Here is a 26,276-nt window from a genome sequence, read left to right as displayed (position 1 = left end):
GTTTGTTCTGAGGGCAGCATTCCCATTGCTTCAGACTCACCCGGTAGTTGGAGTGCGCGCGGTTGTTGGAGAATTTCCCCATGGGCATGTGCTCCGAGTAGCCGGGGGAGTACATGCCTGCCGAGGGGCCTGTGGGCACGTGGTGCAGCACAAACCAAAAGCCTGTTTCCTGAGAGAGAGAAGGGACAGCTGAGACTTTGCTGACAAGAACATAGGCCCGGGGATTTCAGGACAAACCACAGCCATTGATCCATGTAACGCTCTATGGAAGAGTTTAACGCACACGAACTTGCTCTTACATTGTAACCCATGTAAGAGTTTAACGCACATGAAGAGTTTAACGCACATGAAGATGTAAGAACATTGCATCCCATGTAAGAGATTAACGCACATGAATATTGATATTCACCCTTCTGATCTTCAGGGTGCCTCAGGTTAAGTTTTGGCATCGATACTGGAGCATAAGGGAGACTTTCCAAACTTAAAAATTAAATAATTTTTGTTTAGTGGCCTAAAAATTTAACAAGGAGTCCTAATACAGGTACCCAAGATTTGAAAGTTTTGGAAAGACCACATCTCTCTGTTTTCTTGTTTTTATGTCTCCTGACAGGGCTCCTGATGTGACCAAAAATGCCTGTGGAATTAGCATTAGGGCTGCCTGAAATTTCAGAGCACCATTACTGTACTGCAATCAACAATATCATTGCCAAAGGCTTCTCTGAGACTCCACAGTCACATTTATTTAATTTATTCAGGCTGCACACTGTGGAATTTTGTTAAATCCAGCTCTAGAAACAGCAAGTGGCAAGAAGTTTGGAGCAAAAGTAAAACCATTCTTTTTATTGGTGGCACCAGCCACATTAATGTGTGTCTCAATCAAGCAAATTTAAAATGCCTGTGTCACAAAAGCAGGATTTATTCCAGTGAGAGCTTCCCTCAGCCTTGCAGGGCTGTCACTGGCCTGAGCTGTTACCAAATAAGAAACTTGTGCACTCACTTCAGATCCAGCAGCTGCACAGTTTATAAGGTTGTTGTGTGGGTTGGCTATCCAGAAGGTTGATACAGCACTGCAGGTCAGAAAAACAAAGAATGACATGAAAATGACACTTTGAGCACACACCAGAGTCACCCATAAACTCCCCCAGTGCAGACAGGGCTGATAACTCCCCAGATAAGGGGCCCTGCCCAGGGGAAAAGAGGAATGTGTTTTTTCCTTCTCTTCTCATACCTCGTGTCCTCTGTGATTTGACAGAGAACATGGCCTTATCTTTTAAAACACCATGTATTAAATGAGGAATTTCAACTGCAATTCCAAGCCTGCTATGAAGCTGTCAGATGTCAATCATTGTTTATGATAAGGTAAATATGTTGTTGCACAAGTCACAGAAAAGAACTTTGCCCCCACATAAGCCCTTAGGTTCATTAGAGACTCGTTTAATCAAGGAACCCAATGAATTGCCTACTAAGGCTTTCCAAGTGTTCCCCCCTATCTGCCTGTTCCAAGAGCTGCTGGGATTGATTAACTTGATTTGCTCCCACCCTTCTGCACATTTCTTTTGGGACAAAAGCATTCCATTTGTCTAATGCACATAAAAAACTCTGAACTGAAAGATTCCCATCAAGGAGGACAGATCAATCCATCCATCACTGTCCCTGCTGTGACATACAGAATTTGTTTACCAACAGGCATGGGAAACATCCAACACTTACAGCCAGCAGACTGGCCCCTAAATCTGCTGGGTGAGATTTGCCCTTCTGCAGGATATGAACCTGTGGAACCTTTATGTCTATTTTTTTTCTTGCCTGAAGGACTTCTTAGGGGCTTTAGGCCAACTGATTTTGCTGATGCATTTCCGTTTGTCTGACTTTATCATGAAAACAGCAAAATTTTTCTATTTTGGGCGTGGGACTGGCCTGGAAACAAACAAATTTGGATTATTTATAGACCACCTCCTGCTGTGTAGGCAAGAGCAAGGACAGTGTAGTTCCACAGTGACCTGTCTTTCAGCCTAATCTGTTCTTCAGAGCCACATGGATTGGGCAGGTTACAGTGTCATTTGGCACAATCCTGTTGTTTGAATTCCTAGCAGCAGCTCTCTGCCTGCCTCTCCCAAGCTGATGGAGCCACAGCTGGTGCTCATCCCCTGAATCTGCACTGGAATTAGTGTTGGTGTACTCATACACTTCCAGGCTGGATGAGCCCAGTGCAAAACAAGCTGAGCTGTTTTTCATTTTTTCTGACCAGATCTTGAAGTCTTTTATAAAGGAAGACAGGGCAGATCAAAGTACCATAACACCTTTCCATTAGAAAGCACTCATTCATACAACAGTCTTCAAAATTACAAAAAAATATGTCCCTATGACTATTAAACAAATTATCAGTGGAAAATGAGCATATTGGCTAATTAACCCTTATTTTAAGAATAGGGACACTAGGTGTATTTTATAAACAAACACAGATGTGAAAAAGAGCATTGCATGAATTCCTCTCTCTCCCTTGCCAAACTAAAAGTCAAAAATATCTCTGTTTGAACAAAACCTCAGCTGTTCTGAGGACAAAATGGGTGATACTGAAATATTTTCAATATCAGCTGCCATTTGAGATGAGCACAAATGTCAGAACATGGCCCACTCTGAACTCAGCAACTTTTTGCTGAGCCATGAGCAAAATGATGGTTCAAGACTCTACAAAGAACAAGGCAGGGCTTGCACACTTTAAAAGGAAGATTTACAGTATTTTAGGTGGAAACCATCTCAATGGACTTTATAGACAAAAAGTTAAAAGTACACCTTAGGTCTGTAGGCATCTGAATAGCACAAGGACAAAGACCCCAAGGAAACTGCTCTCCCAAATTTGGGGCAAACAGCCCAGATACCTACAGATATCTACATAATCCCATACACAGAATGCTGTCTGTTATGGCTAAGTCCTGCAAGGAGAGGGAGATGAGATGGAGATGGAGATGGAGATGATGGAGATGGAGATGGAGATGGAGATGGAGATGGAGATGGAGATGGAGATGGAGATGGAGATGGAGATGGAGATGGAGATGGAGATGAAGAGAAGAGAAGAGAAGAGAAGAGAAGAGAAGAGAAGAGAAGAGAAGAGAAGAGAAGAGAAGAGAAGAGAAGAGAAGAGAAGAGAAGAGAAGAGAAGAGAAGAGAAGAGAAGAGAAGAGAAGAGAAGAGAAGAGAAGGCTCTCACTCACCTGCAGTCCTGCCTGGGCTTAGGGATGTAGCCTGGGTAGGCTCCCTCAGTGATCAGCTTGCACATCCTGCTGTCACGGTCGGAGGGGAGCAGGGTGCTTGGCTTCACCAGCAGCCCCAGACAGTGCTCAAACGTGTTGCGCTCCTCTGGTCCATCCTCCGTAAAGAAACAATGGCCCAGGGCATCATAACCCACCACATCCTTCACCTGCATCAACAAAATAAGGGTCAGTGTTGAGGTTTTATGCTCAGCCACTGCACAATTAGAACAAACTTAGTGTGATAGCACATAGGAGCTTCAGTTCCCTTTTGAACTCAGGATCTAGAACCAAAACCAAAAGCAAGATTCCTCTCAGACCCTTCAGAGCTTATAGTCAAAGCAATAACTCTAACACTTAATTAGAATTTGTCATCACCTAGGAAATGCTCATTCCATTCCTTTCTTTGTTTGCCTGAGAAATCAGAGACTGTCTTAGCATGAGGCTGGAAAAAATACAGGGTGGGGGACGAGGAGAGGAATTAGATGTTCAAATCACATCTGGGCTCATTCATCTTCATGTGGAGTTACATGGGCAGCTACATAAAATGCAGCTCAAAAATGCAGCTGAGATGACAAGTATTTTTCCAGGCTATCAGAGAGGCAGAAATTTGTTTTCCAGACAGACTGGCTTGTTTTAGGTTTAACGTGATCTTTTTCTTCAAGCTGTTGACAGAAGCTTTGCTTGACCCTGAGACAAATCAGCTGGTGTTAATCAGTGCTGCTCTGGTTTTGGTTTGGATGCTGGTTACATCAGGACACTGCTGATTGACAGAACAACAGCCCTCACATCACTAGAAAATCTGAGAGCAGGAATGTGAGTTTGAAGCCTAAGGAGGGGACAAGATGGGAAGCACCAAATCAGTTGTCAGTGGATATATCTGGGATATAGAAAATTAATGTCAGGTCTCCATTGACCAGGGCAAGGTCTGGATCTCTGGGCTCTTTCCTTGCTGTTCCCATCAGTCACCACTCATCAATCACCTTGGGCTCAGGAAACCTCCCCAGCAAAGGTTAATCTGCCACAGAAGTGTTCCTCTAAATGCTTCTGATGAAACACTAATTGTCAGGGGACAAGGGACAGCATTAACCCTGATAGATGGCCTGTTCATCATGTTGTCACTGAGAGACCAAGTGCATGGGCATCCAAGTGCTTGAATTGTTTTTGTAAACAGGCTTGAGACTTCTTTCACCTTCACACCTCATTCCTGGGGCAAGGAGCACCAATTTCAAATAAAATCCCAGTATTAGTGTTGAAATGATTACAAATATGTTTTCACATGAGAACAAATACTTTGCTTGCCAAATCTATTACTGGCTTACAACCACACAGACTTCTATTATGTAACATCCATGCTCCAGTGTAAATACTCAAATCTCTGAGCACAAGTCATCACAGTCAATTAAACACTGCTAAAATGACCTGCAAAATGGTACATTCCATTAAGCTACCTCACTGAGATTCACTGTTAACTTCCCATTCTAATAAATTATATATTTTGCAAGGTTTAGCCTTCTTTATTTAGGTGTAAAACATATATACGAAAGAAGAATGAACTATCCCAGCCTTGTTATGATAAAGGTTTACAGGACAGAACTTTTCAAGAGAGTGAGCAACATTCAGAAGAAGGTTTCCAACATGCAGAGGAAGTCTTTTAACCACAGAGATCTCAGAATTCCACAGAAACTTCCACCAAATCCTATCAGCTTTCTCTCACAGGACAGCAATACCAAAAAGACACATAAACAATGTTGTTGGTACATTTAGATGATGGAAGCAGTTTCCCTAGAGAAATGTTTGCCACTTCAGCCATTTATCTTTCCAGCTGGCACAACATTGCACCAGGACAGGGGCAGGGAAACCTGCAGTGCCCAGACTCAGCTGGGGCCAAGCAGGGATGCTGTCCCAGGGGATGACATCTCCCAGAGCAGCGAGAGAGAGCAGAGCAGGGTGAGACAGGGCTGTGCACTGGCAGAGAGGCTCAGAGCCAATGCCTGTTGTTCTCCTAACTCATCCCTGAAAGTCCACAGAACAAGAGGGAGTTAGAGCCAGGGATCTGGTCCCTTAGGCATTTGTCACCTTCTCTTTGATTGATTATTTCCCCATAGGCCATCTCTCAGTCACCTCTGACTTGTTTCATTCACAAGCCCACTGCTGAAATGCCTGGAGAGCAAACAAGATGCTTGTTCCAGAATCACTCTTCTAATGTATTTAATTTTTTTCTCTGATTAAAACCTTGCTAATAGTCCATAATCTTACATTAACCATGAGCAATTTAGAGACAGATAATGCCCTTCCTGGCAAAACAATTGCTGTGAAGTATAGCTGGATTAGTAAAAGCAGACACCACTGAAGCTGTTAGATAGTACAACCTCTTAATTCCATGAAGCACAGGTCTCCCCTGGATCCTGCCAGACTTTACTGACCCCCATTAAATTTCCTTCCCCAGTGGTTGCTTCTACTTTAGCTTGCACACAGGGATCCAATGGAGAGTGGGCATCACAGCAAAGTTCCATCCCTGGGATTGCAGTGGTGTAACTAGGTGTTTTTTTGGCCAATATATTGCAGAAAACATTGGGTAACTATTGCATTTTAAAACAATAATTATGGTGAGAAACTAATTTCTACAAATTTGTTTCCCTCTGTGCCTATCAGCTAATATGAATTTACAAGAGCAGAATAACCCACCAATGAGGGGAGCTAATGTTGAGACAGATACTTCTAACAGACTGTGCAGACCCACAGAAAAATACCTGTCATTAGAAATAACTGGATACTCTTTTCTCCTAGACTTTTCAGAATCTATGAGTATCTCTGAAGTGACATGAGAAAAGTGACAGCAAAGCAAGCAGGAGAAATTGTATGTAAATTATCTGCCTGCTTTAATGACAGTATAAAACAACTGATGCCCCTCTCCCATTTATTAAAAACATTTTCACAGGTGCTCTACAACACTCATGCAAGAAGCAGCTCTGAAATCAACAGCTCAGTGTTAAGGACATCATTCAGTCTGTGCTATGCTGAGGTTTAATAATCCAGCTGGAATTTCTATGGCTATTCCCAAAGTGTGCACATCATAAAGGCAAATCTTCCCTCAGCAAAGTACACTTTGGATCTACCTGATCTCAGAGGGAATGGATGTTACCTGGGGAAAGACAAAGCTCATCTCTGTTTGCAAGAGTGGTGCTCCTGCATGTAGAAATAGCTGGTGCTGCCCAAGTAAAGAGACAACAGGCAGCTGGGAAATGTGTACAATAACTATTGTAGTCATCAGAAACCCATGTGGGTGTCTTTGAATATATCTGAGGGAGAAGGAAGAGGAAAGGAAGGAAATGAGAGTCAGAAAACAGATGAGGAGATTGTGGTGGGATCACCTGATGAATCAAGGCATGGAGCTGCTGACTGCAGATGTGTATCAGAGCCATGGAACAACACCTAAGTGATGCAACATTTGGAGCACATTTTCTGTGATGCAACTGAACAAACTTGATCAGATTGCTTTAATTCACTGGAGCTTGCTTTTCAGCCATCAGCAATAATGATGAGGTTAAAAAAACCCAAAACAAGTAAACCTAAAGCTTCATATTCACACATTTTGATAAACTAAAATCAAGAGGGGTTATATTGACTAAATAATGTCCTAAATTACAAGATTTCTCTTGGGTGCCTTGTCACGGAAGCAAAGTATGATCATTTAGAGAATTGTGATTGTTCGATAACATCAAGAGAATCAGGTCACTTTCATCAGCTATATCAGCCCGTCTAAATTTCACCTTGCCACCTCAGCTGGAAAAGCTTGAGCACATGGACTCCTATGCCACAGATCCCCCATGGCACAGTTGTTGCCCAGAGAAAGCACAAGGGACAAAACTATTTCCAAATTCTCTGCATGAACCCATCCCTCTGACTGACAAGAAAAATGCCAGGCTCTGGGTATTTGGTTTGGCACAAACCAACTCTGCACATTCATTGTGTACCAAGCGCCTCTACTGGCAGCTTCAGCCTGGGCAAATGCCACATGACCCTGAGTGACTTATATAATTTATACAGTAAAATGTCTCTCCATTTCAGAAGCATGTTCATGGTAGGTTTTCAAGATCACGTTATAAACTTAGAAGGACAGAGGTCAAACCCAAAACCTCAGATTCATAAATAGCAGATAAAAGCTGGTCTGCTTCTGGAACTGCAATTTAAGTGCCCTTTGTTCAACTTCTGTGCATTTTAATTATCCTGGGACTCTGCCTTCCAATGCTGGCACTTCTAGAGGTATGAACTCCTAATGCACAGTCACCATCCAGGTTACAACTGCCAATTATGTTTCCACTTAAAATTCTGTTATATATAGCAGCAGGGCTCTTGACAATACAAATTCTCCTCTTCAAGGCTTGGATATATTTTTTTCTTTTGGAATACATTTCACTGAATGGGTGAAGAGTCCTTTGCCTAGAGAAACCCTGCACCTTTAAGATTTGCTTCTTGAAGATCATCCAGTCCCCCTGGACTCTTCTGCCCTTCAGGACCTGCCTCTCAAGGGACTCTGTCAACCAGGTTCCCAAACAGGCCAAACTCTGCCCTCTGGAAATCCAGGGCAGCTCTTCTGCTGACCCCCATTCTTACTTCTCCAAGAATAGAAAACTGCTGTAATTTTGTAATCACCATGCCCAAGACAGCATCTAACCATCACATCACCCACAAGCCTTTTTCTGCTCACAAACAACAGGTCCAGCATGCTTACCCCAAAAACAAAGGCACCCCTAGATCTGGGGAGAATCTGAACATGTTCTTGACAACTCTGGTGTGCTGTGACTTGTCTGGTATCCATCAGTCATTCTAGAGATTTATCCTAAAGGATTTCTTGTTATGGAGTGCAACTCTAGGAAATCACAGCTCTGTGAGTGCTCAATGCTATGACTGGCATTGCAAGCCCAAACCTTTATTACAGGAAAGATGAGGCACACTTAAAGCTTCTGATTATCCTCTTTAAATAGCAAATTCCGTGTCTGCAGAAAGATCCAACCACTCATTAGGGATGGGCTGGTCTGCAGTGCCCAGACAAATGCTCTGCCCACTCTGAGTCACACACAGCCCCCAGTGCCACACTGGCAGGTTGGGATACTCCCTGTGTATCCAGGGTGGGAAGAGTCAGGCTTTGACTTTAACAATAAAACACATCATTCTGCAATAATTAAGCTGCATTCATGCTATGAGGAAGCTTTTTCCCTGCTGTCTTCATCTCTAAGGCAGACACTGGAACTTCTTACCAGTAAACCATTGGATCCATGGATTGTGACGCAGCGGGAGAAGGTGTGGTGGATGGAGGTGTCCTTCACATAGGTTGGAGGGTTGTAGCCTCCTTTCTCATCCACATCTCCAGCCATATGGAAATGAATGGGGTAATGCCCCATTGTCTGCTGGCCCATGTACTTCAGTTCCAGACCTTCAATGTGGGTAGCCTTAAAATCAAGACCAATCTGGAGAACAAAAGAACAGAAGTCAAGAAACATGAAAGTCTGATGAGGGCAAGGAGAGGGAACACAGGCATAGAAAGGGCTGCATTGTATCTACTGAAGGATTTACTGTGTGGAGGGGAGTGTGGGGCTGCAGGGTGAGGGAGAGAGGGCCATGGTGGCTCAGGAGAGCAGAGCTGCTCTTTGATTTCCCCACTGCTGCCTCAGACACATTTAATTGCAGAAGGAAAGTAATTTATATTTATAATTTTCCATGTGTTTTAGCCAGCTGGGTTCAAATTGAACTTCCTGTGCTAAGCACCACCAAAATCTAGGGAAAACTGGGATTGGAATGTGGAGAATTTATCTCAGGTGTATTGATCACCAGCCTCAATGTCTGCAGGAGCATGACATGCACTTCAAAGCTGAAGGACAGGCAGCAGCCAGAGGGTGGATCTGCTGTACTGTGGGGAGAGTTTGTTTGCTCAACGGCTGATGAGGAATTTTTCCCTTCCTGCGTCTCGTTTTCCTTGCTATGTGAAGGCGTGGCTGGAAGGAGGAAAGAACAAGCCAAGGGCTCCAGGCTCACCTTGATGTGTCCCCCGAAGGTGTCAAAGTCAAAGAAGGAGCAGAGCTTGCTGCTGTACTCGTAGCACTGCTGCTCCATCTCTCCCATCACCAGCACGTTGCGGCTCAGCAGCCCCACCTCCGCCCGCATGTCCACGCCGTCCACCACCTCGCCCATGTGCAGGTACGTGGCCTTCCCTAAAGGAACCAGATCCACTCTCAGGTTACTCTGCCACTGCTGCTGCCTTCCCTGGGCTTCCTGTGGTGGGGCTCATGAAAGGAGCAACCCAGTCAGCACAAAGTGCTGGCTGACACCTCAAAGGAGGGAAGGCTGGAGCACAGGTGACACCAAGGCTTGGTGGGATGTTTGTAATGGAGGAAGTGGGATTTTTGGTCTTGGGTTGCTTCATTTATCCAGGGGGTTAAACCAACAGCCTGTTAGACAAAACACATTTCCTACCTTGAAAAGGAACTGTGGATTACCAGCGGCTGTGTGTGAACATCCAGTGCAAAAAAGCCCTGATGATGCAACTGCTGGGAAGTCTAAATCACCAAGGTTAGCACAGCATTTCCCACAATGAGACACAGGGAGCTGCTGAAACCCCACAGCACTGCTCTTGGGCAGGCATCAGCCAGATCCTGCTAACACCATGGCTGTTGATGCCAGCAAGGAGCAGAGTGGGCAGAAAGCCCTGTAGGAATTGTGACAATCAGCCCCTCACCAAGTCTGTGAGCTGTAAAACCTCAGACTCCCTGGTTTCCCAAATCTCTCCATTTTAGATCTACCCTCACTTCTCCAACTTGTTCCCAAAGCTTCCTCCTACCCTAGTGCAGTCAGAGTCAATGGGATCTTCCATCTACCCCAAGCCACACCTTTCTTTGCCAAGGAAAGCTGTTAATAACATCTTCCACACACACCCTCCTCCATGGAGGGGTTAAAAGCACAGAAAAATTTCCCTGGTCTGACCAGAAAGGGGGGAAGTTCAGGCAGTGGGGATGTCTAGAAAGCAAAGTATCTCTTTGCTGTAATTTCATTCAAACATATTCCTACTACCTCCTTCCTTCCGCAGGTTTTTGCAGAGAAAAGTCAGCTGGGAAAAGGTTCACCTTACTGACTCCATTCTGTATTATTCCAGTAAAAATAAGTAATAAACTCTTTAAGTAAACACTGAACTTTGAGGAATGCTACACTTGCATGTATTTAATTTCCATTGAATCGTTCAAATCCTTAATTAGAAACAAATGGCAAGCCTGAAGCCTGGCTATCCCTGCACAGCACTTTATGCTTCAGCAGAGGTGCCAAGTCAAGGGGAAGATTTTGAACACTGAACCAATATTATTTTTAACCAAAATATGATGCTATGAATGTATGAAAAAGATAAGCAAACACCACTTACTCCCTCTTCCTCTGAAGCTGGAAGCAGTGTAATTTGATGGCAATACTGGGGTTTGGGAAGGGTGAGTGCTCCACCCTGCTCTCCCACTGCTGCCTTGTGGGACAGGGTTCACACCACAATGTGCCTTCTGCCTGTGCACCTCTGCCTTCAAAACCATCTCATCTTGTGAAAAACTCTCTCTGTTAACTAGGGCAGTGGTGGTGGCCAAAGAGCTGCCTGTTCATCTCAAAAATGAAGGGCTTCAAGGGACCCTGGATTTGCACCTCTCCCACTTTTTCAATTGTCTCCCTAGAAAATCCTGGACTTCCCCATGCCTGCGTTGTTGCCCTGCAGCCAGTGAGCCTCATCAGGTGTGTGGCCAAAACCAGACTCAACCCACCCAAAAAAACAGCAGCTCTGCTTCCTTTATCCATATACATGAAAAAAGCCACTGCAGTGAGTGCCCTCCACATGAGGATACCCCATGCTGGAGCTTTGAGTGAATCTGCAAAGGAGCACAGCTTCTCCTTATGGAACCTTTTTTAAGCTGTTATTTTTCAGTTTTCCCCAGAGCTGACCCCTCCTTGATTTACTGAAATGCAGGAAGGATTTTAGATAATCATAAGAACATACTATTTGAAGCCACATCTCCAGGATTTGTGGCAGTGAAATTAGATAGGCAGTTTTTTATTCCTGTGTTGAGCTCTAGAATAATAAATGTCATGCTTGCATGTATTTAATTTAATTTAACACCAGTCCAGACATGCAAAACAGGGTAAGCACTGACAGGAATGTTAAATACGGACTAACCAGTTTCTAAATATAACTTCTTGGGTGCATGTTTTTCACTCCATGCTTTTGCTGATTTGACATGTTTGGAGATAAAAGGAGAGACGGAAAGCAATCCCCTTCCAGAGTAAAAGCGGATTTTGAATAATAGCTCCTTTAATAGAGTTCTGAAAAACAAACCACTTCTCAAGGCAGACAGAAATTCAAGCTCCTGGCAGAAACAGGGTTGAAAGGAGACAGAGGCTGGCATGGGAGCCCTTGTGTGCTGTAAATGAGTGCTGGGAACCAGCACTACAACACTGGGCACTTCCCATGGGACCTGGAGCACTGTGAGGGGCATTTACACACACGTGGCACTGCCTGGGGCATGTATGGTGGTGGGCAGGGAGAAAACCCACAGAAGACTCTGCTTGCTCTGTGGTGGGTTCAGGGAGCTCACACCACCTCACTCTGCAGAGCCACAAGTTTGGAGTCTGGCTGCTGCTCCCAGCTGGCACATGGAGCCTTCCCAGAGAGCAGCCAAGATATCTGAGACCCTGAGCACTGACCAAGGGCAAACCCCAGCCAGGGGTTTGCAAACGGGCACTGAAGTGGTTTGATGCTAAAAAGGCAACCCTGTGCTTTGAAAGTGGCAGGGATGTATTGCTGCTTCAGCATCAAAGGCAGGGCTGTGATTTCCCAACCACCAAGAAGCCCTGAGGCCACTGATTCACCTTCTCCTCCTCTGGGTGAGGGTTTGCTGCATCCCTGATGGCCAGAGACTGCCCTGCCAGCCTTGTGCCATGCTGTAATCTAAACCAAACACAGCCTTGCAGTGGCACAGATCGCATCTCCCCATCACAGAGCCACAGGAAAAGCAGCCTGGCTGTGCTGCTACATGTGTCAGAGCAGTGCCTCCAGTCAGCACAACGTCGATTCACAGGGAAAACTTCCTTCAGACGTGGGCTTGCCTGGTGGAAGTCTTGATTCAGCAAAATATGAGCACATTCCTGTGCTCATTACTCAAGGCAGTGACTACTGAAGTCAGTTGTTGGTAAGGATAAGGTAATTATTAAAAGGAAATGTACATTAAAATAAACATAAGATGATTCACTCAGCAAGGGCATGCTTATGTCAACAAAGCAATTCAAAGCAAATGGTACAAAGGAAAACCTGCCACATGTGAAGCCAGCCATAAAACCTGGGTCTTGGGCCTTATCAAACCTGGGAAGGGTGGGATTTTGAAACTATTTCAACTGCTGCAAATGTGGAAGAGTGCTCAGATCTGGTGGGTTAGATCTCTCAGAAAACCCTCCCAGGTACACTCGTGCATTCCTAAATCCCTTGACTCTAAATGGCCCAAACTGCTAAATCTCCCTTTAAGAAGTAAAACCAGCAGTTGAAGGTCTGGATTTGGTGAAGATAAGTAAAGCTGGGATTCTCCTGGAGTATTTCTTTTTCTCTAAAGTGTCTTTTCTTCTCCTTTTGGCTCTCTAGGGATAAGACCCAGTACCTCATGGTCTTTTGATGTTTCCTAATCACGTTTTTAAGGCAAATGCTAAACACAATTTGTCTGTTCAACCCACAATCCAGTGACAGTGAACCCTTCAAGGCATCTTTAATGTCAGTTCAGCTCATTGCAGATGCCAGCCCAGATCTGACAGATTTATCATTTTTGCCAAGCACTTGTCATCACTGGTGGTAATGCCCCTATGGCTTATATTTAATAACAAACAAATGTTCATGCTGGCATCTTTCAAATCCTCATTATTCTGAATTATCTTGCTGGGGTTTGCTGTTGCATCCCTAAGCCACAGGGCTGTAACTCAGCATGGCTGGGGTGAGCTGGCTGGCTCTTTGAGCCACACAGCACAACCTGATGTCCTAATCAACAAATATTCCTCCAATTCATAACTTTTACATGGAAAATTAAGTTTTCAGCAAATAGACATAACAGCAATCAGGCACAAACTCTACTCTTATGAGCATCTATGTAAACCAGAATTAGATTCTGTCAGCTCAGCTCCCAGGCAATGCCCCAAGGTAGAAGGAGCTCTGAAGGACTGTTGGAAATGACAATTTCACAAGATTCCCTGCCCTGCCCTCAAGCACCAGGGTTGCCTTAAAAAAAGAGTTTTTGTCAAGTTCCAGCCAAAATGATGCCAGCTTCTGAACAGAACACCCTAAATCTCTAAAAATATCTGAATTTTGATAGTGGAGTAAATTTTCCCATCCTGACAGCACCAGATAAATGCTGACACAGGCTGTGAATTTGTGGAACAACTACATATTTCTACTTTTAATTCAAAGTTCTTTGTATGAACAAGATCACAGTAAACTCCTTATCTCTCTAATATTTGCAACCCAATAAGCAGGACTGAAGAGATGTATGCTTGAATTCATAGGTTCCCCAGCATGTGGGATAATTGGAGTAATTATGCCAGGCACGAACAGTTTTTTCATCCTTTATCAAGAGCATATAGGAGCACAAAAGAGCACTTCATCATTTCTGTTCCGTGGTGAAACTTATCAGCATTAGTAGAAACTTCATACAGAGCAACAAAGATGAAGATAAGACTTGTTTCCCAGAGAAACTAGACAAAATACTTGATCTTTCCTACTATCCAGTTCTACAATAACAACACAACCCTTCCTTCCTTCCTCCTCCCTGCCTTTGCCCTGCACTGTTGTCCCTCCCCAAACCTTGTGAAGTTGGGACATCAAACACTTTTAATCTGTTCCCACAGTGAAAATAATCTAGGCACAAAAAAAGACGAGTTAAAAAAAAAAAGAGTTAAACAAAGAAAGCAAGTGGAGGGAAAAGCTCCATTTAAGGGAGTGACCATTTGGGAGCAGGACCTGCAGATCTGGGTCCCCATGCAAATCACACTCACCCATGGGAGACACAGTCTGTACATTAGGGCAGTTACTCCAGTAAAAAGTGCAAAAGATCAGAGCCTGTGTGCCCTCCCTCACTTTCTGCACTGAGATTTGCAGACGTCCATAGTTAAATAACTAAATCCTCCCAGAACCTGATGGCAACTGAGTATTAACTCCCTTAAGTTCTTTTGAAAAGCTCTAATCAATCCATTTCTAGGCAGTAAAGAAAGTCTGAGTTTCAGCAGGAAGTATCAAATATAAATAGGACATGAGCTAACTAATGAGTTTGACTTTTTTGGCACAATATGCTAAACCATGTCTATTAAAATACCATTAAATTATGAGAGCATAAATTATATTAAACCTTGATATGCCAAGTGGCTGCCACACCAAACTGGCTGTCCACAAAGCAGAGGTTTTCTCCCTTTTTATATAACAAAGAGACTCTTAAGTAGTTCAGATCTGACATTTAAGATTCATTTTAAAAATAAATAGAAAGGAGAAAAATAAAGATTAAAAGGGAAATAAATCATCAAGGGTAGGAATGGTTTTATCATTTGTCTTTCAAAGGGCAAACTTTTGGAGTTTTCAGCTGCTGAACTAAACCTCTTAGGAAAATTAAGCCTTTTCACTTATTACAAATGACACCCCCTCTGAGATCCTGTGTATAAATGTATATGTGGAAGGCTTTTCTCAGGAGGAGCAAAGCAATCTTGCCTACCTCCACAGCAAAAGGCAGGCAGACATTTGTGATTAATGTTATTCTACACCCAATTACACCTGTGCTAAGAGCAGGGTCCATTAGTGGTCCTTATTCTGGCTAATTACCTGTCGTGGCACAGGGCAGGGGATGAAGAGGCACCATGGCCAGGCACAGCAGCTCAGGGACCCCCTGGCCCCCAAAGGCAGGGGACATCTCAGCCTTGCCAGCTTGTATTTCATCCAGACTGAACCTGGATTCAGCAGATTACTTTGTTTTCTAGTGTGAATGTGTTTTTGTTACAAGAAAGTTGGAAGTGATTTTTATAATTGGACTAAATTTCGCCTGGATTTATAAATCAGTGAAATCCCATTGACGTCAGTAGAGTTGCCTGGATATAAGAGAGGAGAGACTTTGGCCCTGGTATTCATGTCATTTGTGGTAATAAAAGGAATGTCCTAATACTCCTAAAGAGAAATTGGAGACCAAGAGCACAATTGCTTTAACAAGTGTTTCCACTGCTTCTTTGCTTGAAATTCACATGAACTTTTTTGGTTTTAACCCACTGTTTGTTTCCTTAAACTAACCTAGCTGCCACTGTTGCAGAAGATGAATGCAACTACATGAATTCCACAGATCCATCAGATTATGGGAAGGCCAGGACTCCTACACCATCCTTATTTTTACTGGCAATCTTCCAAGACCAGCTTCATGGTGTGACTTGTATCATATAAATCTGAGTCCAACAGCTCAAAAGTTGCTCAAGAAAAATATTCAGCTTGGAAATGCATCTTCTTTGAAAGCACTAGGCATTTGAAGTCATAAGACCATGATACATTCAGACTGTGAATAACATTTTTCTTGGCCTAATGCACATCTCCAACAATGATGGCCAAAGCTCTGTGGAGAGGCAGATGCCAAAGGAAGTGTGTTGGTACCTGCCAGAAGAGGCTGAATCAGAGATAATGCTGAAGTGGTTCATTTCAGAGAACCAAGTGAACTCCCTGGTGCATTGGATGTTCCAAGTGCCCCCATGGTTTCTCAGAAAGGTCTTACTGTAAATGCAGCAAGACCTCTGCCTAGAGCAACAGCCCGTGTGGAAGCAAAGATAAAGTCACATCCATGATTTACCAGCAGGCAAATGCTGCCTCTGAAAGACAGACTCATCTACTACAGACTTTTACACTGTAAAATAATATTTGCTTTTGTAAATTACAGTAGCAAAATAATCCTCATCTATTCAGATAAGGGGCAGTTCGTGTCCTATTTCCATGCTCTGCTTATCAGTGTGCCAAAACAAGGTTCTAGAAGGGAAAGACAACTTCACAGACTCAAGTGAAGATTAAATCTCACACTCTGGGTTTTAGTTTTATGCTCGTGCCGGTAATAGTCTGTGCTTCATCATAGTAATGCTTCTTAATTGGATTCTGTGTCCAGAGGCCATTCTACAACTATTGGACTACAAAATACATTAATCAAAAGCAATTTGTTTTGCATTTGAGCTGGTCACCTACAAGAGGAAAATGCTGGGGCTCTACAAAGGTTCCCACTCCTCTTCTCAGGCTGGCCCTGGCAGCACCCTGCACTCCATCTCCCCAGGGCAGAGGCTCAGGAAAACTCACTGCCTGCCAGAAATGTTTGGTTAACACATCACCTCTAAGCAATACTCTCTGGAGACACAGTGAACGGGAAACAGTAGCTTCAGCAGTACAAAACAGTATTTCTAAAATGTAAGATTACAGTTCTTGTTAAATAGAATTTAGGAAAGCAGCCAGCTGGAAATTACTTCATAGCCTTACAGTGTCTCACAGGCTGCTCCTGCCCTAGCTCCCTGTTCCCATCAGCTGTGCTCATCTGCTTTCTAGGAAGTGGTGTTTCAAATGCAGTTAGTGCAAATCTCAAATTCATAACCTGTATCTGTTCCTCTTAAGTGAACCCACTCAATAGCACGCTTGGGGACAAAAATGGAGTCAGCTATGAAAAGAGAAGGCAGAAAGGAACCAAAATCAAATTAGATTGTTATCAAGCATGAAAGTTATGTATCCCAAAAGCATCTAACAACCAGCCATCAAATCCAGGTGTCTTTCAACGTTTTTCAGTTCTTCTTGGAGTCACCTCAGTGCAAAGGACAGAATTTGTGCTCTGCAGTGCCAGGGTGATAAGATGAAGCAGCTCACCTGCTACCTTGACCTGGGTGGGCTTGCAGGTTCTGCAGGGCAGCACCTGGAACTCCTCAGCCTGGTACATGGAGTAGTCAGTGCTGGCCACCACCAGCCTGTCCCCAGGGCTCCAGGAGCTCACATCATCCACCAGGTTCAGGATCGTGCTGTTCACGTTGGTGTCCACAGTCACCGTCAGCTTCGGTTTCACTGAAAACCCAAAATGCAAGGGTGGGCAATTCTGTCAATCTCATCAGAAAAAGCTTGTTCTTTCCTTTCTTCTTCCCCCCACAACCCCTCCTTGGAGCGCCACCAAAAGTTATTATTTTCTCATGTTAAAAAGAAAAAAAAAGTTAACTCCTTCAAACATGTTTTTTACTGGCTTTGGCTTGGCAAGCAAGAAAACAGGAAAGTACTTTTCTTCAGTTGCAGGCAGGTGGATTTTCCACTAACGCCAGGATAAATTTAAATGTAGCTCTTAGTGGCTCATTCTCACCACACCCACTTAGCAGCAGCTCCTGTGGGCATTGGGTGCTGTTGTTTACAGCAGCCAAGTGGTCTCTAACCTAATGATGGTTTTTTCCAGCAAAACAACACGTTTGTCACCCTTCTTTTCCTGCCAGCACCAAATATCCTAGTGACCTGTGTAATAACCAGGGTAAGGACAGGAGTGTTGGAATGATTAACTACAAAATGACAGTTTCAAACCCTGTTGTCTTCACAGGTTCTGATTGACTAATCCTACATCATCCCAAAATGTTTTTGAAAAAGACAAGGAATTTACAGGAAAGAACTTGTCAAACATTTCTCACAGCCTTGCTGGGTATTTGAAAAACCACCCTGCTGCTTCTGTTAGTGCTCAGGAACTTTTCCTGAGATAAATCTTCAGCCATTCTATCTGAATTCATGTCCATAGCCCAGCCCAAAGCTTTAGCTTGGAAAAATTACAGAAGTTGTTGTGACACCAAGAAAGAGCCAGTCGTGAGGGATGTCTGCTGTTCTCAGTTCTGTCTTTCAGCGGTGGGGCACATACCAGATTTGCCACACAGGAACCTGACTCTGTAGTTGTGGCAGCCCTCTCCTGTCTGGTCCTTGCCGTGGCACAGGAATTGGTAATCATGGCCGCCCTTGTAGAAAACCTCCGTGGTTAAATCTGCTCCATCAAGAGTCATTGCCTGGAAAAGGGATGGAAATACAGCTCAGGTGCTGCTGTGAGTGAAGGGATTTCACCAAAACATCTGAGCCATCAGAAGAGGCCTTTGCTTAGTTATGTGTGGTGGCATAAGCGCTGCCTAGCAAACCCCTGTGTTTGTGCCCTCCAGGCAGCACTTCCAGCTGCTGCTCACACACAGCTCCTGCTGAGGTGCACGCCTTTTCCTGTGTCTGTGTGAGACCATGGGCTGTTTGGGAGGAGTTTGGGAGCTTCACAAACAGCTGCCTCGGTGCCCTGGATTTTCTCTTGCCACTGGTTTGAGGGCAGATGGAAACGTTGAACACGGATGCTTGCACCCAGATGAACCCGTGGCTTCAAGCCTCTGCACTGCTCTCATTCCATTGCTTGTGGCTGGGCTCTGGATGAACCTTGCAGAGGAGAGGGGCTAGGGGTTTCATTTCTCCATTGCATGGATCAGTCTCCCAAAAAAACCCCAAGGGTGCTGCAACACTGCTGCCTTTTCCAAAAGAAACAAGGAGAAAGTGGCCTTTCCTCACAGGCAAGTACCAGCCTGTAGAGCTGCCTTGAGGAGTTGTTATCTTCTCAAGGCTGTATCATGCCAAGAAGCAGTGAGATATGAAACCTCTCTGCTGTTCCTGCTGGGGCAACGTCTCAGGGTCATGTCAAATTTCACATTCTGTCTCCAGAGCTTGCATTTCTCTTGACCCTTTCACAAAAATGTGTTGCATTGCACGGGGTATCCAAATATCACGTGCATTTTGGCAAGGCACCAGGAGAAAAGCCATCTTTCCATGAAGGGGCTGATCCTGATTCTCTCACTCATGCAGGCTTTCCTTATTAATGAATCCACCCCTGCTGCCATGTGTGGAATTAGCACCATCAGCTGGAGGAATGTGCCTCTGGCTGTGCTGTTCTGCTGTTATTATCATCATCATATCTTCAATTTTCTCCCATGTTCCAGAGCTGGGCCAGGCCAGCTGCTATAAATCAGTGCAGCTTTGTAAAAGCAATGAGCAGCACCAGATTACAGTACCTAAGGATTTGCCCTAAGATCTGCAGGATAAACTGAAAAATGTCTCACTTTTAATATACATGGAGGGAAAAAAGAAAAAAACAACTTATTTCACAGAAGAGGGGAAAAAAAGGTTTGTTTCTAGAGCAGAAGAATATCTTCTTTCTGTTTTAACACACATTCTAGAAGGGGATGCATCATAAACATCTGACCCCTGTTTTGAACTAAGTTGTCACTTCTAATACACGTATATGGAAGCAGACATGAATGTGGATTTGGTAAGACCTGGCAGAAAATTATAGGGCAGTTTTTTCCTTTCTGTTCAAGAGAGATCCTTTATTGCATCTAGCCCTGGAAACTTTCACTCATACAGTCAGCATTCCCATTTACTTCAATAGCCACATTCTTGTGAATAAGAACAACTCCACTGGCTCAGAGCACACAGGAACCTTGGGCTCAGCCTCACACAGATGTGAAGGATTTTACTGTCTTTTTCTAGGCAATGCTTCTGCTATAGTATTTTTACCAGGTAGACATAAAAAGTATATGGTGAACACATACAAAAAAATACCCTCATTTCTTGCTAGGCTTTTTTGTCCTCAAAGAGTTTTTTTGCAGTGTCACAAAAGATATCTCAGTGCTCCTCAGCGTGCTGGCCTGATGGCGTAATTATAATGCTTAGCTCCAAACAGAATTCAAATTTCTTTCCACAGAGATAAAACAATTGGTTCCAAGAAATGGCTGAAAGCTCAGCAATAATTTTGACCACCTGCTACAGCTGGTAGTTACACTATCTTGTTGCATTTTGTGATTAATATTTTAGGTAGGGTCCATTCCAGGACCATTTAAAACCTTTGAAATTTTCATGTGCTTGCTCCTTTTAATCTTCCAGCAGGGAATCACATATTTCATGATAGCATCTGTGCTGTCCATGACCCATCTGTACACCTTTTCATGCCAGGAGCTGGAATTTACTGAAAGGAGCTCAATTCTACCAAATTTGTCCCAGAACAATACGAGACTGTATACAAGATCTTATGGGTTACATATTAGAGTGGTAAAATAATGGGTGTATTTTATTTAGAAACAAAAATTACTGACAAGCACAATTATTTTGGGAGTCCAGTGCCAGTGCAAAGAAGACTTGCCCCTCTGAAGTGAGTGGTAAGCCTGCCTACCTGGATGTCAACGGGCTGCCTGCAGATTTTGTCAGGATGAGCAGCTTTGAAGTCAGACAGCTTCTCCATGTCCTTAGATCTCGCTTTGTCAGGCTTCACAAACCACTCTGTCCATTCTACATCTGGAGACAAGTGCAAACAAGTATAGACATTTGAAAGTCAAGCTTAATGAGTGCAGCAAAAATGCATGAAGCATAAATATGATCTCTGATATCGTTCACAAGTTTCTTCACTGATGATCTGATTCATGCCTCTTCCTGCCAGTCTGTCAGCCACTTTTAATGATGCTGTGAAGTGCAACCAGCCCGGGGAGAGCAGAGTTATTAAAAGCTTCATAATTGGCGTGTGCACTGTAAGCATTATTAATAGATACAGATTTTGGATCCGTGTCTGCCTTAGCTGCCTCCTCTGATCTTCAGATCAAGTTGCACCAGCTACTGTGTGTTGTCTGAAACATGGACATGATGGCTGTGCAGGGAAAAGAAGAGGTTGTGTGTGATCTCTGAGACCACAGGAGATGGAATTTCATACCCAGTGCAGAAAAGGAAAAAGGATCCCAGTTATTCAGAGGGTCCTAGAGACAACTGGGGGGGATAATCTGTGAGTGTTCATTAATTGGTTTAGTGATGACATAAATAGCAGCTAGCAAGGCCACTCTTCCCAAATGGAAAAGGATTGCAGGAAAAAGGATGATTCACCCTATTTATCAGCTGCCTAGCACCAAGGGAAATAGCCCACAGACCCCTCACCTTGAACCCACTCGCTCGTTGAAGAGACATTAAAATGTTCTCCATTCTCAGCTTTGAAGAGTTTGAATACTTTGGCCACAGCTGAACCTTTGTGACCTGTTAAAAAACAAAAACATTAGTAAAATCATTGAAATCAATTGGAAAAATCATTGAATGCTATTGATAAGAGTAAGAACTGAAAGTAATTGTGCTTATTTGCATACTTTGACTACATTATTCAAAATTAGCCTTGCACAAATTCCAGAAAAATTTACTAATCTTGCAATGAGGCTTCAGACACTTTTGTAATTGCATGGATAATGAGAAAGAAAAACTTTCAAAAATCAAGAGAGGATAAAGCCCACAATTATTTGTTATATATTACTATTACATTATTATTTTTATTTAATGTTGTAGTAAGCTATGTTATTCATGTCATGAGAAGACAGAAGAGTCAACAGTGTTCACAGGACGACTTGAGGCTACTGATTCAGGACACACTGATTAAATTTTCAGCTGGTGTGAGTGAACTGGGTCTGTTCCACAGATTTGTGTCTTAAGAGAGGCAGTGTCTGAGCTTAGTGAAGTTACATGGATTTACACTGGTGCAGGATCTCACCTTTTATCTAGAGGTTTGGATAACCTAAGCTATCCCTCACTCAACTGCTTCAGATGCATTAGTGGGAAGAAGCAATATATAAAGAGAGCATTCAATTAAATGTGTCAAAGCACCAATTGCTCATAGCTTTGATGTAATGCAGTGGGAAGTAAAAAACACCATTGACCAAACTAATCTCAACTATAACTCCAGTAACTCCCAGACATCACGTCAAGACAGAATTTTGTGCATTAAATACCTTGATATTCAATGTGGTCTTCAACAGAAGAGGAGGGATTTCCTTTAATGGTAATAAAACTCCAGGGGTGCCTGGAAAATGAAAATGAGAAATGATCAAGTAATGTCAAGTATGAGATGGATATTTCTTATAGCCCAGTGTTCCTAAATTTCTCAGAGGCACCACATCCAAAACAGTTTCATTAGTGTCACAGGCAGAGTAGTTAAAATAATTATTATCTTAACACTCTATATTTCTTCAGTAAATATATCAGAAGAGAAGCAAGTTTGAAGACAAATCCCCACTTAAAACATGCCTGTAACAAGTGTGTTTGTTTTTTAAATGAATGTTTGAAGACACTTGTGTATGACAGACCCAAGAGACACTGGCAACTCCTTGGGGAGCCTGAAAATAAATCCTCTGTGTGTGATTACATGTTTATACACTGAACAATATGAAAAGAAGCCACTGCTTAAATAAATTTAGCTCATGCTGAAACCTTGTAAATGACAATTGTCTTTGGAATGACCCATAAGAGTTTCTAATAGACAGACTGGCTGGCAAAGGACAGTAAAAATTCTTAGATAGTCTCTGCATATCTGGTTTCCTTCTTTGAATATTGAGCATTGAACAAGGATAAAGGTTTACAGCTCTGAATTGTCTATTCAAACCTGATCCCAAGCCAGAATTCAGTTCATTATCATCTGATGGTTTTTGATCAAGAGGGTTCAGTAGCTATCAGCCACCCTGGAGGATGAGAAAACAATGGAGACAGGGACTAAATTGCCTCCCAACCTTGGGGCTGAGCCCAATTAGGAGGGGTCAGGGGCGATTTTTATCTTCAAAGTAGAAGCAGTTCAGGCATATCCGCTCTTAATGAGTAAGAGAATAAAAAATATGCTTTTAGGGTGGTAGGGAGACTGCCCTGAATTACCAAAAACTCCCATGGATTAGGTCATGTCTCTATAGCTATAAACATCTGGTCATTTCAATTGCATCAGGAGTCTTGCAGGTCACCTTACATTGGTGCAAGTGAAGTTCCAAACCAGAGTGGTTTGGAACTGCAGAACAAAACACATACAGACATTGAGAGAGAGCCACTAACACACACCCAGATCATGAGCTGGGCTTTGCTGGGATTTGCTGGGGTTTGGTGCTGTGGGGGCAGCAGGGGCAGGCTCGGGGTGAGCTCTGGTGCAGCCCAGGCTGTGCCATGGCCCTGGTGGACACTGCTCAAGGGGACACTGTCCCAGCAGCATCCTCAGCCCCAGCCCTGGCCAGGCTGGGTGGGAGCTGCCAGCACCACTGCCTCGGGAGCTGCCAGCCAGCCAGATGCTCCTGCTGGAAAATCTGCCTTTGTGCCAGTTGCTGAAGGCACTGACAGGCTGTGATCTCCATCCAGGGAGAGAGGGGGATGGGAGCAGGAAGGACACTTTATCACTCAGCACTCAGGATAGACGTTTTGTTGTTATTATTATTATTTTGGTAAACAAAATTTGAAACAAATGACAAAATATCATGATGCCTCAAAAATAATCTCAAAAAAAATTTTTGAAGCATAAGGAGTTATTCACTTCTGCAGCTCAAGGTTTGGCCCCATTTCATGTGTTAAAATACTTGTTTCTCCCTGTTATTTTGCCACTAAAAATAGTTTTAAAGTCGTTCAACCCTGACACATAAGGACACATGCAATCTGTTTGGGCTGTATGAAATGAAGCGACCAGGAAGTCCAGAGCCAAGCAGGAGATATTTATGTGGAATTCCAAAGAGAATAACTATGTCATCAAGTGCAAAAAGGCTTTCTCTTCATTTTTTAGTAAAAAGGGGGAAAAATGGCTCACACTGAAAGAATAAACACACTTTTCAGAAGGAAAACAATAGGAGAGGAATGCAAGATTTTCCTTTCATTCCTAATGAATGTTCTGGACTCAGCAAACAGGGATTAAAAGAGATTCCAGGAGCACAGAAACATTGCTGAATAAATCAGCATTGTGCATCGGCTCTGCCACAGCAAGGGGGAGTTGCACAACTTTACAATCTGGTTGAACACTGAGCGAGTGGAGATGGAGAGGAATTTTGCCCATTAACTCCCCCCATCACCCCTTCCAGAAACCAACACAATCTATGACTGAATCACACCCTCCTTCTCCCAGGGATGCCCATGGCCAGCCCCAGCCATCCTCAGGAGCTGGGAAGATTTGACAGCCAGGATTGAGCAGGAGCAGCCAGCAAACCCCAGTGCTGGGCAGGGAGTGCTGACAGGAGTGTTAGAAATAAAAATCCATCTGCTCTGCTCAGTCAGAGCCTGCCATGGCCACAGAGGGTGAAATGTGTACACACGTGTGTAATTTTCTCATTCTGAACATTTTTTTCTAAGGTTCTAAAAAAAAATTTCCAAAAGCACCTGTCAGTGCATACATCCTTATTCATAGTTATAGATGTATCTGAAATGTAAACCACTATATCTGAATCTTGTTACACTGAAGGGGAAGTTCAATTTGCTTTAGAGGAAAAGCCTGGACACACCTAAATCTGCCTGTGTTCCACTGTGCCATCAAACTGCCTTTCTAAGTCTGGCCCCAGCTGCCATCCAGACAATGTGGTTTTTGAGAATTGATGAACTTAAACTCTGAGAACACTCCTAAAAATATGCTCTTTTAAATAATGCACCAGATATTTTTCCACACACCAGTGTGCTGGTGGAAGACAGTGTTGGCCAATTACTACTTCATTATTTATCCACATGTCTCTATAATTCATGGAATGCAATTTTGTGGTATTTCAGATAACAGCATGGCAAGGATTAGCCTTTTGACTGCAAACAATAGCAACACTGAAAGTCACACTTCCATGGATGAATTTCTGCAGTATTTCCATTATAAACATTGATGGCAAAATGTTGAAAAGCTTGCATTAAAACACCACAGCAGCCTAAAAAATTCAAGTGCAATTTACTTTTATAAACATTTGCAAAAACCATCAATTCCTTCCTGTAGCATCATTGGGGAAAAAAAGTATAATGTTCAAAATTCATATTCTGTTTCTTTAATTCCAGCATTTGAAGAAACACCCAGCAGGCTACTGGGCTCTAATATGGGGTCTAGATTTGAGAGCAAGAATTGCACTGATGGAGACAGCCTGGTTTTGGAGACCATTTCTGTCCTTCTTGTTAATTCTTTGAAATGTGTTGTCTGGTGCCCAGGAGTCCCTGTAACTTTTGACACAACCTCTTCGTCACCCACCCCAGATCTTGCTCCATCTGTGTGTGCCCAGCTGACAGATGTCTCTTTCCATAAACTCCTGTATTGAAACACTTCTCCCTACAAGGCAGATTTTGTGTGTGTGTGTGTTCTGCAGACACTCTCTTAGTGCCTCATAAAAAAAAGCCTACATAAATTCAGATAAACACAGAAAATATAATGGCTACAGTTGGGTAAATAGCAAATATTCTCAACAGTCTGTGTGCCAACACAGACACTGTTTTGGCCACAGAAGTATTTACAGTCCACACCATATATCCATGTTTGCTAAATTTCTGTGCTGCACAAGTCCCCAGACCTGTACTGGACAAGCAGAGGAATGTGCTGTATGTGTGTCTGTATGTAGCCAGGGCTACACAGCAATTATTGTACCCTCCTTAATGCTCAGCCCATCTAATCCTCTCTGTCTGTATGAATATGCTTCTTAAATCTTTGGGGGATGGCTTGAAAATAAATTGGAATAAGCAACCTGTGGGAACAATGTCTTGGAAAACAATCTTTTTTAATGTGAATCATATGCTATTCCTCAATCTGCTAATAAAAATACCCAATATAGACTCTGAGTGCATCTGAAACTATCCAATTAACTGCTAAAACTGCACATTGAGATGTTTCCCTCTTTTTTTTTTATTTTTTTTCTCCCATGTGAAAGAACTTTGTGACTTTGAAAGAGTGGAACTATTTGGACATCTCAGGAACATAATAAAGCCTCTGTGCTGGGAGAACTGGCAGGACTGGCACATACCTAAACCCAAGGTGGAGGAAATGCTTGCTGCCCAGTTTGGTCATTGCTTTCCTGGCCAAGTCATCCAAGTTTCTGGATCCTTCATCATTCACTGCGACCGACAGGATCATGCCATTTGCAACTCTGCCCAGATATTGAGCCAGGCGGACACTTTCCTCTTTTGCTCTGTAGGTATCAAACCTGAAACGGTCAAAAACCCCC

General features: G+C 43.3%; 1 protein-coding gene across 4 annotated transcripts in view; it reads right to left on the bottom strand.

Moving 5' to 3' along the window:
- CEMIP (cell migration inducing hyaluronidase 1) overlaps positions 1 to 26,276 on the bottom strand; it is a 98,996-nt gene that overhangs the window by 17,421 nt on the left and 55,299 nt on the right. For 3 of the 4 annotated variants that reach the window (XM_074549256.1, XM_074549258.1, XM_074549257.1), the window contains exons 6-16: positions 26,076 to 26,255; positions 22,092 to 22,162; positions 21,256 to 21,351; positions 20,507 to 20,628; positions 18,176 to 18,317; positions 17,161 to 17,352; positions 9,282 to 9,457; positions 8,507 to 8,716; positions 3,216 to 3,415; positions 998 to 1,073; positions 41 to 169 (exon numbers count right to left, since the gene is read on the bottom strand). In XM_074549256.1, the coding sequence (XP_074405357.1) occupies positions 41 to 169; positions 998 to 1,073; positions 3,216 to 3,415; positions 8,507 to 8,716; positions 9,282 to 9,457; positions 17,161 to 17,352; positions 18,176 to 18,317; positions 20,507 to 20,628; positions 21,256 to 21,351; positions 22,092 to 22,162; positions 26,076 to 26,255 (1,594 nt within the window). Of the gene's footprint in view, positions 1 to 40; positions 170 to 997; positions 1,074 to 3,209; positions 3,416 to 8,506; positions 8,717 to 9,281; positions 9,458 to 17,160; positions 17,353 to 18,175; positions 18,318 to 20,506; positions 20,629 to 21,255; positions 21,352 to 22,091; positions 22,163 to 26,075; positions 26,256 to 26,276 lie in introns of all 4 variants that reach the window. The other variant, XM_005483414.4, reaches the window with a different exon arrangement.

The sequence above is a fragment of the Zonotrichia albicollis genome, chromosome 11 (assembly GCF_047830755.1).
Source record: "Zonotrichia albicollis isolate bZonAlb1 chromosome 11, bZonAlb1.hap1, whole genome shotgun sequence".
NCBI lineage: Eukaryota > Metazoa > Chordata > Aves > Passeriformes > Passerellidae > Zonotrichia > Zonotrichia albicollis.
The sequence above is the reverse complement of the archived record's forward strand: the minus strand, read 5'-3'. Positions and strand labels throughout refer to the sequence as shown.